The 21,007-nt window shown below is 34.9% G+C and overlaps 1 protein-coding gene across 1 annotated transcript in view; it reads right to left on the reverse strand.

Annotated features, from left to right (window-relative positions):
• LOC148955910 (E3 ubiquitin-protein ligase NRDP1-like) overlaps positions 1 to 5,827 on the reverse strand; it is a 115,178-nt gene extending 109,351 nt beyond the window's left edge. Inside the window, exon 1 of the mRNA XM_089093113.1 lies at positions 5,726 to 5,827. Coding sequence (XP_088949239.1) covers positions 5,726 to 5,815 — 90 coding nt within the window. The 5' untranslated portion in view covers positions 5,816 to 5,827. The remainder of the gene's footprint in view (positions 1 to 5,725) is intronic.
• Positions 5,828 to 21,007: the final 15,180 nt, after the last annotated feature.

Raw genomic sequence — 21,007 nt, forward strand, 5'->3', positions numbered from 1 at the left:
GCCTTTTTTGAAGCTTCTACGACAACGCCTTCTATAAAAAACCTTATATACCCCCAGGGCATAACTTAAAACCCTGGCCCTGAGGGTTGTGGGGGAGTGTCCACCTCAGAAATAAATTTTCTATCTGGAAATCAACTACGCTGAACAAAATGGCTATCTCAAAATTTTGCTTCGATGTGTTTGGGGGAATGATGGGCGTGGGGGGAGGGGCTAGTTGCCCTCTAATCACTTTTGACTATTAAGAGGGCACTAGAACTCTCGATTTCGAATAGAATGAGCCCCCTCCGAATTTTCTGCGACGACCCCTTCTATATGAAGTGCCTCTGAAAAAAAAAAAATTAAACATTGGAGCCGTATGGCCTTTACTATAGAATTAATTAAAAACAATTTTTTTACAAAATAAATTTTTCAAAGAAAAGTAAAGAACTCCATTAAACAAAAAATGAGCAAAAATAAAATCAAATAATCTACCAAGCGTGAAACTACCACAAATCAGCATCGATAAATAAATGAATCCCAAAACGAACAGAAATTACAATAAATAACTGAGTCAAACTCAAAACGAGCAGAAATTAACATAAGTTGGCCGCAAAACCCCTATGCCTTCCCAAGACTAGAACAAAATTTGCACTTTACTGAAAAAAATATAAATGTTTTTACTTTTATAACTTTAATAAATCAAATAATATTAACATATTGATTACTAAATATCAGTATATGCATATTAAACTGACAATGCACATTCATTTGTATTTTTTTAGGAAAGTACAAATTTTGTTCTGGCCTTGGGAAGGCATAGGGGTTTTGCACCCAACTTATAATGATTTCTGCTCATTTTGAGTTTGACTCGGTTATTTATTGTAATTGCCGTTCGTTTTGGGTTTCATTTATTTATCGATGCTGATTTGTGGTAGTTTCACGCTTGGTAGATTATTTGATTTTATTTTTGCTCATTTTTTGTTTAATGGAGTTCTTTACTTTTCTTTGAATAACTTATTTTGTGGAAAAAGTATTTTTAATTAATTTCTGATCGTTTTATATTGACATAGTCTTTTCAGGGAAAAAGAAAATAATACTTTAAATCTTTTCGTTTTTAAGACTTTAGTTTTTCCTGCTATTTAATTTCGGAGACCACACTGCCTTTCCATGACGATAAATAAAGGTTCAAATAGGGATAAAATCCTTTCAATAGACAGTGATGATGATAACAGTGATAGAAATTCACAAAAATACCAGATATTTTGGTCACATATACAGTGACCGTCATCAGTAGTAAAACTGTTTTACTAATTATGACGGTCCCTGTATATGTGACCGAAATATCTGGTATTTTTGTGAATTTCTATCACTGTTATCATCATCACTGTCTATTAAAAGGATTTTATCCCTATTTGAACTTTTATTTATTGTCCTGCTATTTGTATGCTGGAGAAAAATTTTCAGCAATTTTTAACAATATACACCCTTTTAAAAATCTGGACAAAAATATTACTGTTTAATTTAGTTTCATATCTCCTCTAGTTGACCTGAAATGGAAAACTTGATACCATTTGCAAAAAAATCTGTTTACTTTCTTTGATAGCTTGGATACACATACGCCATTTTGATTTGGTTAACTTTTAAGAGCAGAAGTAGCCCTGAAAGTTTGAACATAATACCCTCAGTCATTCTTGGGATACTTCTGAGATGCCTTATTGGGAATTAGCATTTTCACAGTGCATTTTGATTAAATCTTAAGGCAACATTTAGTTTTTAAATATAATGGGCAAATGGGAGGATGGGGGTGGGAGGGTGGGAGTGGAAGGGGGATTAGTTGCCCTCCATTCACTTTTGACTATTAAAAAGGGCATCAGCCCTTTCTATTTTCAATCGAATGAGCCCTTTTTGAAGTTCCCGCAACAACTCCTTCGATACAAAGTGCCCTGGTCTAAACAACAACAAAAAATAATGCATTATACCTAGATCGATCTTTACTATAAAAATGTCAAGCCTTCCAATCACTTTCAACTTTTAAAAAGGGCACTAGGCCTTTCGATTTCCAATTGATTGAGCCCTTTTGGAAATGACAACGCTTTTTACAAACACCTTATATGCCCCCAGTGCATAAATTACAACCCTTACCCTAAGGTCTGTTAGGGTGGTTGTCATCCTCTAAGACCGAATTTCCAGAACCTTGATTTTGAATTGAAGTTATCAATTATTTTGGGGTATACCAGGTTCGGCACGGGAATTTCTTCTGACATGTCCAAAAATTTCCGACATGTCAGAAACAACGAAAAGCGTGCCGCCATTAGGTTGACCTCTGAAAGAACCTGTTGAGGTTGCAATAGTTTGCATCAAGACTGGGCTGGGTAATTGAAGTTATCAAGTATTTTGGGGTATACCAGGTTCGGCACGGGAATTTCTTCTGACATGTCCAAAAATTTCCGACATGTCAGAAACAACAAAAATCGTGCCGCCATTAGGTTTACCTCTGAAAGAACCTGTTGAGGTTGCAATATGTTGCATCAAGACTGGGCTTGGTAATTGTAGGCAAATAAAAGCCAAGACAGATTGTCCAATTAATTGAGAGTCAAGTGTTTAAATGGCTGGGGCACGGGTAAATGGCAGGAGTATGAATGACTGACTCTCTTATTGGACACATACTTGTCAGGTTAGTTTTTGGGAAGGAGGCATGCCTGCCTAGAGTCTTAGTTATGCATGCTGATCAAGAATTTAAAAAAGGGGCAAACAAGGCACACCCGCCTATGGTCTTAAGAAGGTTGACCAAGAATTTAAAATTGACATAAGACCATAAATTTGCTTGAAATAACAGGCAAAACAATCGTTTAAAGCCATTTTTATCTTTCAAATAGTACCTATTTGTTGCCTAAGCTTAGCCCCACATTTAAAAAAAAACTTGCTCAAAACTTGTTAAGCAGCCTACCTATCCAGAGTCCACATTCAATTCTTTTCTTTAAGAATTGTCAAACATAAGAATAAACTCTCTGAAACAACTTTTACTGCTGAATCTGTAGACATCTTCAAACAAAAGACAGGATGCTGCATGGTTCTTCTGGATGGAAATGGTCCTTCTGGAAGACTCAATGGGAGTGTAAACTCAACTGGGAAACTATGGATCAGCATAGTGTACCTGATCACTAAAAAATCCTGAATACAACTCAAATCATCAACTCTGGAGCTGAACAAGGAGAAATCCTTAGACTACTCCAAGCTGAAATTTAAGGCAATTGTCATGGCTGGCCAGTTTGGGTTTAGATCTTTCATTTGTAAAACTGCTGAACATTAGGAAGACATAAGTAAATGGCATAATAACAAAATATTGTACTGGGATGTTAATAAATTGAGAGGGAACAGTAAATTGGACTTGTCCTGGTAAAACTCTAGTTTAGCTACTTTTGCTATCTTGGAAAGGGGTTAGGTTAGGAAAATGAAACTTTCAGTAATGAATCAAGGCCAAAAACATATTCTGGGAAGGTATTGTCAAGCTTCCATGTAAATGTTTATCTGATTCCTAAGTCTTAGAAATTTGCCTACTTGACAGGTCTATACCAATTGAAATCTTGACAAAACAACATTTTACCTTAATTTTCAGTATCAGTTTCTTTTCCTCTTGTTTTAGCTCTGAAAATACAATTCCAATTATTTGAGCAGAATTTTTGAGTCACATGAATGGTTTTTTTTCTTAATTTAGAAAATGTATTTGCAGATCTTTGAAACCTCATGCATAGAATAAAGCAGTTGTGAAGCTAAAAACACTTTTGCTGAACTTCATTTAAGCAGAACATCAATTTTGCAAGGTTTCACTTTTATAAGACAAAGATTGTTAAAGGTCATCAAAGATTGGGGCCCTCTAGAGGGAGAAGGAGTGGAGGGAAGCTTCATTTTCATAACTTAACCCCTTTCCAAAATAGCAAAAAGTAGCTAAACTAAAATTTTACACTTGTCCCAGTAAAAGATGAGAATGGGGCTACGACTAGCAATAAAGAAAGAGATAGGCAGAACCTTATTGAGAATGTGCTAAAGCATGATGAAGCTACAGGGACAAATATAGAGAAGAATGAAAAAGTTTGGGACACTTGGAATGTAAAAGAACATTTTGTCTATTTGCCAAAGAAGAATTAATATCAGTACTGAAAGGATTAAAAAGTAATAAGGCCCCATTTGCTGAGTGTTATAAGCATTTTCTAAATAAGGAGGTTATGAAGTTAAGAGATCAATTAGGCTACTATACAAAGAAAAGTATCAAGCAGCATTCACCTGCATGTCTAGCTAGAATCCCATGTCTAGCCTGACTTCAATGTCTAGGCAACAACCATTCACAAGTAAAATTTAATGCTTAGCTAAAACTACAAATTTAGTTTCAAATAGTTTACAGTTGTCATTTCAAGCCAATCAAGACAGCTTAAGCCAGCAAAACTTCCAAAATTGTAATCCCTATTTTTACTGTCATAATGGATGAGATAAGCCAAACAATTGCCTGACCTACATGGCAGGTCTAGCCTATACCTATTCAAATTTGGACAAAACAATTTTTTATCTTAATTTTCAGTCATCAGTTTCTTTTCCTCTGGCTTCAGTTCTGAAAAAGCAATTCCTGTTATTAGAGTCGAATTTTAGGTAAATATCTACCAAATCATATTACTGACTTACACATAAAGTGAATATACCACTCAATGCCTTTTTTATGCTGATTAAAAATATAATAATAATTTATATTGGAAATAAATTTCAGCCCCCCCCACTATATATACTAATTTATGGTATATATTTCTCCATTAATGGGGGGGGGGTCAACAAATTTTGTTTCTGATGTAAATGGGAGGTAAGTTTAAATGGTAAATTTCTACCAAATCATATTATTGAGTTAGTAATAAAGTGAATGCACCATTCCATGCCTTTTTTATGCTGATTACAAATATAATAATCATTTCTATTGGAAATTAATTTCAGCCCCCCCCCCTATATATGCCAATTCAGGGTTAGGTTGTAGAAGTATATACCCTGAATCGGCATATATAGGGGGGGCTGAAATTCATTTCCAATAGAAATGATTACTATATTCATAATCAGCATAAAAAAGGCATTGAGTGGTATATTCACTTTATGTGTAAGTCAATAATATGATTTAGAATAAATTTACCATTTAAACTTTACCCCCACCCCCCTAATGTAGAAATATATACCCTGAATTGGCATATATAGGGGAGGAGGGGGGGCTACAATTCATTTCTGATAGAAATGATTATTATATTCATAATCAGCATAAAAAAGGCATCAAGTGGTATATTCACTTTTTGTGTAAGTCAATAATATGATTTGGTAGATATTTACCAAATGTAAGCCATATCCATGTTTTTTTTTCAAAATTTAGGAATTGTATTTGCATATCTTTAAAACCTTATAAATTGAGACATAACAAAGTTTTGAAGCTGAAAACAATTTTGTTGTACTTCATTTAAGCAGAAGATCTATTTTGAAAGATCTCACTTTTACAACACATATTTTTAAAGGTCAGGACCCTCTGGAAAGAGAAGGAGTGGAGGTAAGTACTTCAAAATACCTTCCCAGGACATAATTTAGCCTGTAGACCCATGCCTGAGAGTCTCATTTTTCTAACCTAATCCCCTTCTAAGACATCCAAAAGTAGTTAAAGTAGAATTTTACCGTAACGGTGTAACCTATACTGTGTGAGTATCCAATTAATTCTGCACAACCTACAAACCTGAATAGGATCTTCTATAACAAAAGAGCAAATTGGACAAAGGAGATCTCCATCAACGTCTCCACAAAATCTAGCCACATCTATTCCCATTCCAAGTCCTTGTTTTTCAATAGTGAAATGATATGATTAGTCTGGATAAACTTATAAAGTTTTTACTCCAAATAAACATTAAAGCAGGGTTGCCACTCGACCGGCTTTTTTGGTTCCACTTTGGGTGGCAAAATAGTGTCAATTTTGTGTAAAAAGTGTCATTTTCCAAAAATTTGCCGCTCGCGACGCGTCGCTCGCGCTCATATCAACAGGCTTTTTAAATTGAAAATATTGACCAATCCGCTTGGGATCATCCCCGCGTGGTTTCCCGCATCTTTAACTTCTCCAACATGAAATGAGGGATCTAATGCCATCTATCAACTATAAGAAAGAAATTTTGATTTTACTGAGGCAGTGCTGATTTCCGGCTTTGCGCAGCACTTACACTCTTGTCAACTCTCCAGCCCCCCTCCTAAAAACCCACTAAAACACAAATGGTGCTTACTGTATACATGACACATACTTATCAGGTTAGTTTTTGGGAAGGAGGTATGCCTGCCTAGAGCCTTAGATATGCATGCTGATCAAGAACTTAAAAAAGAGGCAAACAAGGCACACCCGCCTCTGGCCTTAAGAAGGTTGACCAAGAATTTAAAATTGACATAAGACCATAAATGTGCTTGAAATAACAGGCAAAACAATCTTTTAAAGCCATTTTTATCTTTCAAATAGTACCTATTCGTTGCCTAAGCTTAGCCCCACATTTTAAAAAAAATTTGAATTTTTCACACATTTTTTAAATTTTTGGGTCACTTGCCGGAGACTCTGGGCGGGTGGGCACCCCAAAATATTGTCCCAAATTCATCTCTCAATTTAGCACTTGTTCACGGATGCCCAGCGTCTCCAATCACTTTCCCAATAGTATCTATTCATTGTCTCAGCTCAGTTTAGAAAATTTGAGCCAATTTCCACTTTTTCAAATTTATGGTCACTTGCCTGAGACTATGGGCAGGTGAGCTAGGGCGGCACCTCCAAAAATTTGTCCCAACTTCCACTCTCGCCTTAGAACTTATTCACGAATACCTAAAACCGTCAACGGTTAAATGAGCCCTTTTGAAGTTTCTACGTCAACGCTTTCAATAAGAACGTTATATGCCCCCATGGCATAACTTACAACCCTTGCCCTTAAGGATGTGGGGGGATGGGCTGTCATCCTTAAAGACCTAATTTCCAAAACTTTCAACTACGTTGAACAAAATGGCTATGTGTTTGGGGAAAAGGTGGGCGTGAAAGGGGGGGCTAGTTGCCCTCAAATTACTTTCGACTATCAAAAAGGGTACTAACCCTTTGAATTCAAAATCGAATGAGCCCTTTTCAAGTTTCTACGACAAAGATTTCAATAAAAACCTTATATGCCCCCAGGGTATGACTTATAACCCTTGCCCTCAGGGTTGTGGGGGAGTGTTCAACTGAAAAACGTATTTTCTATCTGGAAATCAACTACGCTGAACAAAATGGCTATCTCAAAATTTTGATTGAAGGTGTTTGGGGGAATGATGGGCGTGGGGGGGGGGGGGCTAGTTGCCATCCAGATACTTTCGCCTAGTCAAAATGGCACTAGCCCTTTGAATTTCCAATCGAATGAGCCTTTTTTGAAGTTTCTACGACAACGCCTTCTATAAAAACCTTTATTGCCCCCAGGACATAACTTAAAACCCTTGCCCTGAGGGTTTTGGGGGAGTGTCCTCCTCAAAAACATTTTTTCTATCTGAAAATCAACTACGGTGAACAAAATGGCTATCTCAAAATTTTTATTGGATGTGTTTGGGGGAATGATGGGCGTGGGGGGGGCTAGTTGCCCTCCAATCACTTTCGACTATGAAAAAGGGCTCCAGCTCTTTGAATTTCCAATCGAATGAGCCTGTTTTGAAGTTTCTACCAAAACACCTTCTATAAAAACCTTATATGCCCCCAGGGCATAACTTAAAACCCTTTCCCTGAGGGTTGCGGGGGAGTGTCCTCCTCAACAACATATTATCCATCTGGAAATCAACTACGCTGAACAAAATGGCTATCTAAAAATTTTTATTGGATGTGTTTGGGGGAATGATGGGTCGAAGGGGGGGGGGCTAGTTGCCCTCAAATCACTTTCGACTATTAAAAGTATACTAGAACTCTCGATTTCCAATCGAATGAGCCACTTTTTAAGTTTCTACGAGGACCCTTTCCATATGAAGTGCCCTGCTCTGAAGGAAAAAAAAAAATAAAGGATACATTTTGCCAACATCGTTCTTATATGCCCTCAGGTATAAATTAAAATCCTTGCCCCGAGGGTGGGGGAGTGTCCTCCTCAAAAACATATTTTCTATCTGGAAATCAACTACGCTGAACAAAATAGCTATCTCAAAATTTTGATTTGATGTGTTTAGGGGAATGATGAGCTTAAGGGGGGGGGGCTGTTGCCCTCCAATCACTTTAGACTTTTAAAAAGGGCACTAGCCACTCCAATTTTCAATCGAATGAACCCTTTTCGAAGTTTCTACGACAACTATTTCGATACGAAGTGCCCGGGTATGGAGGAAAAAAAATACATTGTGCCCACATCGTTCTTTACTTAGGCAGAGCTATCACGCTGCCTATGATAAAATAGAATAGAATTTATTGACGCAAAAGCCCAAAGGGCCGTGGTCACAAAAACAAATACATTTTCATACAAACATAAAATTGGCACAAAACTAACCCCTAATTTTCAAAAAACCTTTCTCTATACCCATCGTCAGGATGGCAGGAAAACTAACCCCTAATCTTCAAAAAACCTTTCTCTATGATCTATACGCATCGTCAGGAACGCTATAGCTTTTCCTCTGATAGTGAGTCAAACGTTCTTAAAAAGTAGATTCTAGAACCAAATCATGGGATTGGAACTTTTAGCTGTAAACGGATTGTGCTGATATTGTGACAAAATTTCAAAAGTGTTTTAAAGTAAAAATATGGCTGAAATATATTTTGATACTGGATTACTTTGGCTTACATATACATTATCTTTGTTATTTTGTTCTTTTATCCTGAAAAAGAGGCTTTTATTTGCTAATTATGTAGAAAAATGGCAAAAATAAAGAATATAAAGTCAAAAATCACACACAGGACAACCATACCTGCATTAATTCCAAACTTATTAAATCTCCTTTACAGGTGTACAAGAATTTACACAAGGAATGCTTGCCATACATAAACAGAGGATGGAATGGTGAATCGATTGATATATCCATCGGATAAAACTCTCTAAATTTAAAATTCGAGAAAAACTCTTTCAATTCAGGAAGTTTTTGGGAATTCCGATACGAAAATGAACTCCGGTAAGCACGCAAAAGTTAGATTTTATCCAATACAAAAAATTTTTGTATAAAACTAGAATGAAATAGGAGGATTCTTTGCAAAAAATAAACTTGGCTTAGAGATTTGGGACAAGTCTTCACAAGTCTTTCATCACAACTTGGCCAAGTTGTCTTCGTACCGATTTGTTTTCCTATGTGTCTGAACGAACTATAAACTTGCTTCAGTTTTGTTTTAAAGCTCAGTGGGCTTTAGCACGGTTTGGATTCATATAGTGAGTCAAATGCTCTTAAAAAGTAGATTATAGAATCAAATCATAGGATTGGAATTTTTAGCTGTAAACGGATTGTGCTGATATTGCGACGAAAATTTCAAAAGTGTTTTAAAGTAAAAATATGGCTGAAATATATTTTGATACTACATTACTTTGGCTTGCATATACATTATCTTTGTTACTTTGTTTATTTATCCTGAAAACAAAGCTTTTGTTTGCCATCAATGCCAATAATTGTTATCAATGCCAATATCTTTCAACAAAACCGCGCTTTACTAGCACCACAGCCCACAAATAGATGTTCAACACCAGGGTCAAGCCCATCACTGCAGAATGAAAAACAGATGGCCAACGGCTGTGGTGTACCAACATTCTCCGGTTGAACTATTATTACCGTAAATGGCATTTTCTCCGATTCGTTCAATAATTTTTTCTTAAAATCAATCTTTCAAAAAAAATGCCTAGACAACGCATTTTTAGTGCACTAAAAGTTAACCCACAACTAGGTTTTTCAAATTCCCGAATCAGAAAATTCCAGCATTTTCTAAGTTTCTAGAAAAATTTTCTTGAGAAAATGCTTTGTATATTCAACTAAAAGATTGAATTCTAAATCAAGTGTTATGTTTATCTCTTAGCTATCTCATTATGTTGCCCTATTCCAAATTTACTTAAATATATAACAGAAATAGAAGTTTTTAGGTGTCACTTTCAAATACAAACACTTCTGGCAAAGAATCGGTTTAGTTACCCTTAATATAAACAATTCCTTTGTTTTAGAGTTGTTCAGTCAATTCTGGTATACAGGTTCACCGATACTGTTTTGTGGAATTAGTATAAAAACAAGTGAAATCTTACTAAATTTTACCTTGTTTTAATCAGCTATTTCACAGAAACATTTATTTTGACTGCATGTTTCAGTCATGCAATATCTATAAAGGGTTTTCATAAAGGGTATTTTCCACTGCTTTCCACTGCAGGATTGGCAGATAATGGATATTGTCAAGCAGGGAAAAAAAATTGTCCTCCACTCAAGGGTCATAACTTTTCAGCCCAAAAAAATTTAATACAAGTAATATACCTACTAGACAGAAGATTGAAACCAGACCAAAAATGATTGTGCACATTTCTAAATCCAATTCTGGAATTTAAATTTGTAGGAGCATGAAATTTCAATTGCAAAAATTTAATTACCGTCGGTATTTGAAATCCCATTTAAGTATACAAAAACTTCTGGCCTATTACGTAGCATTGTTTTTGGACAATTTATGGGGGGGGTGATTTTCGGGGAACCCATTTTTTTCAGGGAAGCGCTGAGATTTTCCGGGAAATTCCCAAAAATTTGGGGATAGTAGAGACATAGGAATTACAGCTCTAACAATGGACCATCTTGATATAGAATGATCAGGTGGCTGTTTTAATCATATGGTCAGGGAAATTAAATCGGGATTATTTAACAGGATCGAAATGATTTCTTTAGATTTTTTCAAAACAAAGATATTAAAGAGAAGGTACCTTTCAAACTCTAAGAATTCATTTTTCCCCTCCGATTGGAATCCTGGCAACTATTCATTATTCCAAGGTTTTGCCGCCTTGCTGCCAATAATTTTTCATATTTTCTGGATATTCTTTATCAAACACTATCCAATGGGAAAGTTGATAGTTTTAACTTTTTTTTGAATACATAGAAATTAAAAATACTACCCTTATTTAAAACGTGGATAAATTTTAGAGGGAGGTAATTTTTCGTGTAGGGAAATATTCGCAAGTGTGGGAGGAATTCTCCTAGAGAGATTTGTCCCCAAAATTTTTTAATTGGCAAGACCCTTTTTTGTTGTTTTTATTTTAAAAAAAAGCTCAAAGTTTACTTTTGGGTGCCATATATCACTTTATGATTGCTTTATTAGGTTATATTTATAAAAAGCAATCAAATATAAAAAACTGTTATAAATAATCCCATAATTAGCTCTCAATGAGATCCGAGTATCCAGCCCAACCTTTCCATTCTAGAAATGCCACCCAAAATACGATTTTAGGGTACGATATGGCACTTTATGATAGGTTCATCAAGGAAAAATTTATTTTGAATGGCAAGATATTGGTATTAGCTTTTAGACAGGCCCCTAAAAAACTTTCTTTGATGTCCCGGTACCCCAATTGTGACGAAGAAAAAAAAAGTAGGAGAAAAAAAGATGACGATAAATAAAAGTTCAAAATAGGGATAAAATCCTTTTTAATAGACAGTGTATAATAAATTTCACGAAAAATACCAGATATTTCGGTCATATATACAGTGACCGTCATCTTTAGTAAAACTAAACTAAAACAATTTAAAACAAAAGTTTATATACTAAATCAAATAAAACTACATATTGTTTAAATCTCTAATTCTTTTCAAAGCAAAGGTGGAAGCTAGCCTCTTTGACCTTTTTGGATTCGGTTCATTAGCGTTCAATGACATAATATTTGGACAAAGGTCAACTACAATGGGTGAATTGAACTTTACTCTGTCAGATTTTAATAAATTATCATAGATAGAGTTCAGCCCATATTCACCTGTATCCCGATTCAAAGCAATATTCTTGAATAAGATTTTCTTTATTTCAAGAGTTTCACGAAAATTTTGCTTTAAACCCCGATCCCTAGAAATGAAAGAGACATTCTCGAACAAAATAAAATGGTCTGGAAAATTAAAAATATGTTCTGAAAGGGCTGAAGTAAAATCTTCAGACTTAGAATCTTACTTTAAAGCCGAAGAAATAGAATCTTTATGTTGTAATAATCTCATTTTCAAACTCTGGTTAGTACGTCCCATATATGAGCTTCCGCAAGTACATGGGATCTGATAAACCCTACTTTGTTGCCCCAATGAAGTTAGATCCTTCCTAGAATTTAGAAAACTACCCAAAGTACTATTACTCTTTAAACCTACCCTTAGCCCATTGTTTTGTAAAATTCTTTTAAGTTTTTCACTTAGCCCGGGTACATATGGGAAGGAACAAAAACATCCTTCTCCCAAGTTGCCTCCAAGACTTCTTTAGAAATGTCTAAAACGTTTTTCTTCTTTTTGAAAAAGTCTAGTTAATTAACCATTCTGGATACATGTTGCTTATTATTATTTTTCTTAGAACAGAAAACTCCTCCTCAACAAATTTTGGAGAGCAAATACTAAAGATCCGATCAGTTAAAGAAATAATCAAACCAATTTTTATTTGGCGAGCGTGACCGGAACTATAAGACAAAAATCTATTGTTATTTGTCGGTTTTCTGTAAGTTTTAAAATCCAGACTATTTTGATTTTTCAAAAAAAGAACATCAAGAAAAGGAAGTTTCCCATTCTCTTCCAATTCAACAGTAAACTTTAAATCGCCCCCCCCCAAACAATTAAGATGTTCCAAAAATCCTTTTAATTCATCCTCCCCATAATCCCATACTGAAATAGTGTCATCCATATACCGGCCCCAGAAAATATGTTTCAAAAAATATGAATCTAACACAATTGCTTCAATATTCTCCACACAAATATTAGCTAATAAAGAGGATAAAGGGGCCCCCATAGGTAAACCAGTTATTTGTTCAAAATACTCCCCTCTAAATTGAAAAAAATAAGAGAACTTATTGCACAACCTTACTAAATACATAATTACTGAAACTTCCAAATCTGTTTTGCCACTAATCAAATCCAAATTTCTTAACAGCTTTCCTTCTAGAAGAGTTTCGGCTGCTTCTACATCTAAAGTGTTACTCTTATCTGCTTTTGTAATGGTAATTGGACCATCCTTTTTCAAGTTCTTAAGAATTCTTATGTCTTTGATGGTCATACTAGGAAATTCCGGTTTCAATACAAAATTAGACAGGGTTTTTACGGTAGAAGCTGTTACTTAGCTAATATCTTTTATTAGGTTAGCATTTTTAAGCAAATATGTTTCTATTGAAGATATAATGTCTTCAATTGGGATTTTATCTGGTTTAAAACAAAATTTTGGACGCTTTTTAAGCACTGATTTTTATTACATCATTAAAGTTCTTGATGAAAAATTAAACACACCTGGTCCAACAATTGACGAAGGTATTACCGCAATATTTATTGATACTTTAGAAAACTTTTTTAGCAATCCTTCTCTTGAAAGGCGAAAGTCATGATTGAAGTGATTTTATCCTGTTTGTTGAATAAAACAAAAGTCACTTACACTAACCATTTTTTATATAAGATTTTCCAGGGAAAGTTTATCTCTTACTAATAAAGCTCTTTTTCAAATTTTATCTTAATATTGTGATTGAAAGTCTTGAAAGTAAGCTTCGTTCAAACTTTTCTTCCTTGAAAGTGCCCAAATGTAAATTGAATTTTAGTAAAGGTGGCACAATTCTCATCTTCTTACATCGTAGAGAAAAATCCTGTTGGTTGATAACATTTGCATGTTTTTTCTGAGTGTTTATATATTTATACACAATTTTGGTCAAATCATCCCCATAAATATGACGTAGATAATTTCGGAGACCATACTGCCTTTCCATGACGATAAATATAAGTTCAAATAGGGATAAAATCCTTTTTAATAGACAGTGTATAATAAATTTCACTAAAAATACCATATATTTCGGTCAAATATACAGTGACCGTCATCAGTAGTAAAACTAAACTAAAACAATATAAAACAAAAGTTTATCTACTAAATCAAATAAAACTACATATTGTTTAAATCTCTAATTTTAGACAGAAAGATTTATCACTAGAAAAAGAATACTTTTTTCCAGTCAAATTAGTGATATATCTTTCTACAGAAAGATCTCTGTTTAAATCTTTCTACATTAAACCATCACAATCAGCATATCAGAGAACTCTACTGTAGAGGTTTCAATCTCCTATCTGGAAAAATGTGGAATTTTGCATTTTTTGTCAGAAGAAAGATCACGGATGCGTGTTTATTTGTTTGTTTGTTTTGTTGTTTTTTTCCAGGGGTGATCGTATGGATCGAGTGTTATAAAATATCGCGATAGGGCTCATTCGAACGAAAATTAAAAGTTCTAGTGCCTTTTTTAAGTGACCAAAAAAATTGGAGGACAACTAGGTCCCCTCCCAAGCTCATTTTTCCCCAAAGTCGCCGAATAAAAATTTAAAATTTTGATTACTAAATATCAGTGTATGTATATTAAACTGACAATGCATATTAATTTGTATTTTTTTTTTCAGTAAAGTGCAAATTATGTTCTGGCCTTGGGAAGGCATATGGGTTTGAGCCCAACTTATGTTAATTTCTGCCATTTTTTAGTTTGACTCGGTTATTTATTGTAATTTCTGTTCGTGTTGGGTTTCATTTATTTATCGATGCTGATTTGTGGTAGTTCCACGCTTGGTAGATTATCTGATTTTATTGTTGCTCATTTTTTGTTTAATGGTGTTTTTTACTTTTCTTTGAAAACTTTTTTTGTGGAAAATTTTTTTAATTAATTTCAGTTCGTTTTATATTGAAATAGTCTTTTCAAGAAAAAGGAAAATAATACTCTAAATCTTTTCGTTTTTTTAAAAATTTATAGTCAGGCCTGCTATTTGTATGCTGGAGAAAAAGTTTCAGCGATTTTTAACAAAGTACGCACTTTTAAAAATCTGGGCACAAATAGTAGTGTTAGATTTGGTTTCATACCTCCTATAGTTGACCTGAAATGGAAAACTTGATACCATTCGCAAAAAAATCTGTTTACTTTCTTTGATAGCTTGGAGACACTTACGGTATTTTGATTTGATTAAATTTTAAGACCAGAAGTAGCCCCGAAAGTTTGGGAGCTTATTGGGAATTAGCATTAACACAGTGCATTTTGATTTAATCTTAAGGCGACATATAGTTTTTAAACATAAGGGTAATTGGGAGGGGGGGCGTGGGAGGGGGATTAGTTTCCCACCAATCACTTTCGACTATTAAAAAGGGCATCAGCTCTTTCTATTTAGCCCTTTCTATTTATAAACAACAACAACAACAACAAAATAATACATTATACCCACATCGATCTTTACTATAATTAAATTAAAAAACCAGTTTTTTTTAACTGAAAGCAAGGAACGACGTTAAAACTTAAAACGAACAGAAATTATTCCGTATATGAAGGGGGCTGTCCCCTCCTCAACGTCTCGCTCTTTATGCTAAAGTTTTTTTTATTGTTTAAAAAAATAGAGTTGTGTGAAAGTCAAACTTTAGCGTAAAGAGTGAGGCGTTGAGGAGGGGTCAGCCCCCTTCATATACGGAATAATTTCTGTTCGTTTTAACGTCGTTCCTTATTTTAAGTTAAAAAAACTTTTTTTTTATTTAATTTTTTAACGTTTTTTAATTAATGCAGGTTTTGATTTTGGCTCAACGTACATGAATAATTAAAACAAAATTTGCATATTAATTTTATTTTTATTTTGTTAAATGGCTTTCTCGAAATCTGTTTTATTTTATTTACGAACGTTTTTATTAGTAATAAATATAAGTAACTTATGAATTAACTTACGTAACGAACTTCTATATTCATTAATTTTTAACACGTATATTAGGGGGTTCGCCCCCTAGTCAATACCTTGCTCTTTAAGCTAAAGTTCGAATTTTTTCCAATTCTTTAAAAATGACCCCTTAATCACAATCAGTTGATCAGTTGAGATCAGTTGAAAAACTTGTTTTTTTGTTTTTTTTCTGATCTTTTTCTTTAATAATGCTGGGAAATCCGGCACCCCCTTCAAAGCAATGTCCTTTCCCCCATGAAAACTTCCTTCATGGAAAGATCCTCCCATATAACCCCCGACCCACCCCCTCCCCCCACCTACTAGAAAAAATCCCCCCTGAAAACTTCTGAAATGATGGGCATGGGGGCAGGGGCTAGTTGCCCTCCAATCACTTTCGACTATTAAAAAGGGCACTAGCTACTCCAATTTCCAATCGAATGAGCCCTTTTCGAAGTTTCTACGACAACTCCTTCGATACGAAGTGCCCGGGTGGAGAAAAAAAAACACATTGTAAAAAATAGATTATTAGTCTATGATTGTTTATTTAGTTTTTGTTCGTTTTGGATTTCATTTATTCTTTAATAGTAATTTCTGGTAATTTTGAATTTGAATTTTCAATAGTGTCTTTGTGTCCTTTTTTTTTGTTTTATTTGTGGTGATTACTCCGTTTATTGTTTCTTTTTTCGATGGGCAATAAATAAAAAAAAAATAATAATAATAGTATATTGTTCATTTATTGAGTTTTTTTTTTTTTTTTTTTTTTTTTTTTTTTTTTTTTTTGGCCAGTTTATGTGTAAAGGTAGTTGTAGAAACTTAGGATCAATATCATTTAGTTGAAAAATGAAAGTTCTAGTGTCCTCTAGTAGTTGACAGTGGTCAAAGGACAACCAGCAACTTCCCTTCCATCTTTTGCTACTTGGCCCTCTGTAAACCCCCAAGACCTCTGATGCAAATTTTGACATACGTATTTTTTTTTCAAAAATCTCAAAAAAGCCATAAACGTGCCTCTGAGGCAGACATGGCCTCCACAGGCCTTGGGACAAGGGTTGAAAATTATTCAAATTGTGATTGCATAGGTGTATTTTTTATGGGGGGGGGGGGCAGGAAGAGGGGTATGTCTGATCTTGGGTTTTCAGGGATTATTTTCTAGACCAAAAACTCTAGCTCTGTTTTATTATTGGGAGAAAGGGGTAAAAAAACTTTTTGTTCCTGATCATTCTGGAATTTCCCAGCTTAGGCGCTTGACCCAAGACGAACCTAATTTACAAAAAAAAATAACTAAAGGGCATTCAAAAATAAGTCAAAAATTATATATATATATATATAAAAAGGTCCTCCTCAAAAGGCTGGAAAATGACTAAAGAACTTTTTTTTCTTAGTCACTTGGCATAGAAGAGTTGATTTGTAGAAACTTTGGAGGAGGCTCAATTGATCTGAAGTTAGAGGCTCTAATGCTCAAGTGATTAGATTGCAACAAGATCCCCTACCCCATACTCTTTTCTACTACCCGCCTAGGGTCAAATCAAAATTTTAAGGTAACAATTTGCTCAGAAATGTTGAAAGGTCAAAAAGTATGCCTTGAAGTATATTTTGTTTTTAATAAAGTGTGAATGACAGTTGGGCCTTTAGAAAGCTTAGGGGGTAGTAGTCCACTTCAGTTTGCAGTAGTTTAAGTTTGTCCCAAATTTGACTTTGTTATTTATTGTCATTTTGGTATTCATTTGGTCATCTACCAATACTTTTTAGCTTTATTGAGTCTGTATGAGGTCCAGATCTCTAATATTGCTTGTTTTTTATTTTTACCTTCACTATTTCTTTTTTGGGTGACTTAAATGATGTTTTAAAGATTATGATGTTGGTAGACTCGAAGATGGGAATCTGAGAGAAGCTTTCCAGGAACAGTTAAATACTAAAGTGGAGAGTTCAAAATTTGACAATGTAGAAGATGGATGGAGCAATCCTAGGAAAACAATTTGTGAAGCTGCTGATGGTGCCTTAGGGAAGAAAAAAGGTGGTTGCTTGGAACGCAGCTGGGAATATTAGTGATAACGCTTTATCTTTAATAGAGAGCAGAAGGGGCTTGTACAAGTATTCTAATTAGTAGATTGTATGAAAACAACAGGAATAAAGAAAGTGGAGAAAGCATTAAAATTTGAATTAATGTGATGTGAAGTGGAGGCCATGGATAAAATTGCCCAAGATCTAGAAGATGCAGTTAGACAGTATAATAGTAAAATATTGTACTGGTATGTTAATAAATTGAGAGGGAGTAGTCAATCTTGACTTTTCCCAGTTAGAGATAGGAACAGGGCTGTAATTATTGATAAGGAAAGAGTTAAAGAGAAATAGGCAGAATATTTTTGACAACGTGCTAGACCAGAATAGAGTTGCAGGAAAAGATACAGAGGAAAATGATAAAGTTTGTGATACCTTGGATGGGAAGAAAGATTTGTCTTGTGAGGAAAAATTAGCGACACTACTAAACAGATTACAAAATAATAAGGCCGAGGGTGCTGATAGTGTGGTAAATGAGTTTCTTAAATATTGCGGCTCTGAGGTTAGAAATAATTACTGAAGATTACGAATATAATTTTTGAAAAGGAAAAGTACCTAACAATTTTAGAAAAACTCTAATTAAACCGCTTAATAAGAAAGGGGATGAGAGTGATTGTGGTAATTGTCAAGGTATTAGCCTGGTCTCCATAGGTAGCAAATTAATTAATTTTCATTTAATTCAAAAACAAGACATAGCTCTCGTGGGCAAAGCCCAAATATGATGTCTCTTTGTCATAAATAGCCAAATAAAGTTGTCTGATAAAATTTCGTCAGGATAAATAAACTAAAGGATAACACTTGAGATTGAGAATAAAATTGTCTGATAAAACTTCGTCAGGACAAAATAAACTAAAGAATAAAAACACTAGAGATCATTGTAATACTTCACAAAGCTTGGCACAAAGCTTTTACTGTAGCGCATGGTGTTACAGTGAACTGGGGTCAGTTTCGGAACATTCTCAGCCACTTCCTTGGGGGGCGAGATCTCATAGGGACAAAAGGTGGGGGAAGGCATGATTGGTAGATGGGATGTTGAAGGAGGGAGGAGCCAAATCTTTGGCATAATTTTTCTTGGTGGGAAGAAACGGATTCAAGTTTAAATTCTTTGAGATAAAAGGAGTAAGGTAGAGGGGAACCGCCATAAATGATTTGCAGTGATCTCTTCTGAAATCGTTCTATTTTATAAGTTTCATCCTGGGTAAGGGCAAATTGCCAAACCAGACAAGTATATTCAACTAAGGGCCGGATGAAAGTGTAGAAAGAGTACAGGATGTGTTGACCAAATTTTCACCCTTAGAATAATGATCTAAGGTTTAATAAGGTGCACAGGAAAGGCAATGGGAGAACACGGAATCAAATGGGAAGGAAAAACTGTCTTGTACTTAGATTATGTTGATGATTTAAGCAGTCTAGATGAAACTGTGAGCAAAATGAATGAACTTATAGAGGTTTTTCAAGTTCAGTTTACTGGAATAGGTTTGGAAATTAATGTTAAGAAGACTACCTGCAAACCAAGATTAGAATACTGGAAGCTACAGTGGTGACAGCGGTCAAATATGGATCTGAAGCATGGGCGCTCCGAAAAGCAGATGAAGATTTGCTAGTTGTTTTCCAGATAAATAGTCTACGGATTGTTTTGGGTACCCGGCTGACTGACCGTATTTTAAACAGTAGGGGATACGAAAAGTGTTATTAAGTCTCGCTTTCTAGGGCTATAATGAGAGAAAGGTTGAGATGGTTGGGGCATGCTCTACGGATGAAGGATGAAAAATTACCAAAGATTGTCCTTTTCGGCCAACTGTCTAGGGTTAAATGGAAAGCAGGTTGCCCGTGGTTGGGGTTGGAGGATGTCGTACAGAAAAATTTAAAGGAAATGGGAACTTCCTGGGAGGGTGTAAAAAGGGAGGCTTGGGATGGTGAATGAGCGTGTGTAGCTGTATTGGCCTCAGTGGCTTGGTGATGTAATAGGTTGTTAGTAGTAGTAGTAGTAGTTTAAAAATAAAAATGTTTTTTTTTCTTTCCAGTTATAAATTTTACAATATACACATAGTCTATATTTTAATTTTTTTTTTCATTTGCTTTGGTTTACCTATTTTTATTACCTTACCTTAAATTGCAGCTTGGAGCGAAATTAAGGATTTTCGTCCTTGTAATGCCCTGCTGTGACTTCTATTGGTTGTTTGCTAAATTTGGGTTGAGGACTCAGCAGCTTCCCAGTTGTACAGAAATTCTTGCTGTAGCCATTCTTTGTCTAGATTTTTCTTGAATGCACCTGTTGAATCAGCAGCCAATGTATCTTCAGAGAGTAGATTCCACAAGTTTGTTACTCGTTGGCTGAAAAAATGGCTTCTTTCTCAGTACTAAGGAGCGTTTCTTGAGGATCTTTTTAGAATGAACTGTAGTTACAGAACGTTCTAGGGGGGAGGGTAAGAAGACGATGTAGAACATTTTTGGAAATAATTTTGTGGGTCATTATCATGTCACCACGTTTCCTCCGGTATGCAAGAGTAGGAAGGTTCAAGTGGACGTAAACGCTCTTTGTATGGCATTTGTTTGAGGCCTTCAACCATTTTGGTTGCTCTTTGTTAAACTCTTTCCAGAATTTCTTTATCCATCTTGAAATAGGGTGACGCCAGAGACATTCCAATCTCTAGGTGCGGGCTATCTAGTGCCTTGTAGAGCTTCATAAACACACTTGGGCGTCTGCTAGAGATAGTTCTTTTAATCATTCCGAGAGATTGGAGGGCAGACGATGAAACAGATTTTGCATGGGTGCTGAACTTTAGTTGCCAATCAACAATAATTCCAAGACCTGTTTCTTCAGAGACTATTGTCTTCCTTTTATTTTAATAAGTTGTCTTGTTTCCTTGGGTAATACGCATAGCAGGTTTCTAACTTGTACAAATTGTGTGCTTTTTTCACAGTAATATTAAGTTTGTTTTGTATTTAGCTTAAAGAAGATAAGAGACTTTGCACCAAAAAATCCTGATGAACAGCAAACTTCTAGGAAGTTCAGGGAATTCATGAAATCAGCTGTTAGTGCTCAAAATTCTTTACCACAACGAAAACAAAGAAATGTAATTAGTTCTGTCGATTTGGTTGAAGCACAAGAAACACA

The sequence above is a fragment of the Artemia sp. Qi Xiang Cuo genome, chromosome 1 (assembly GCF_049724085.1).
Source record: "Artemia sp. Qi Xiang Cuo chromosome 1, ASM4972408v1, whole genome shotgun sequence".
NCBI classification, from domain to species: domain Eukaryota; kingdom Metazoa; phylum Arthropoda; class Branchiopoda; order Anostraca; family Artemiidae; genus Artemia; species Artemia sp. Qi Xiang Cuo.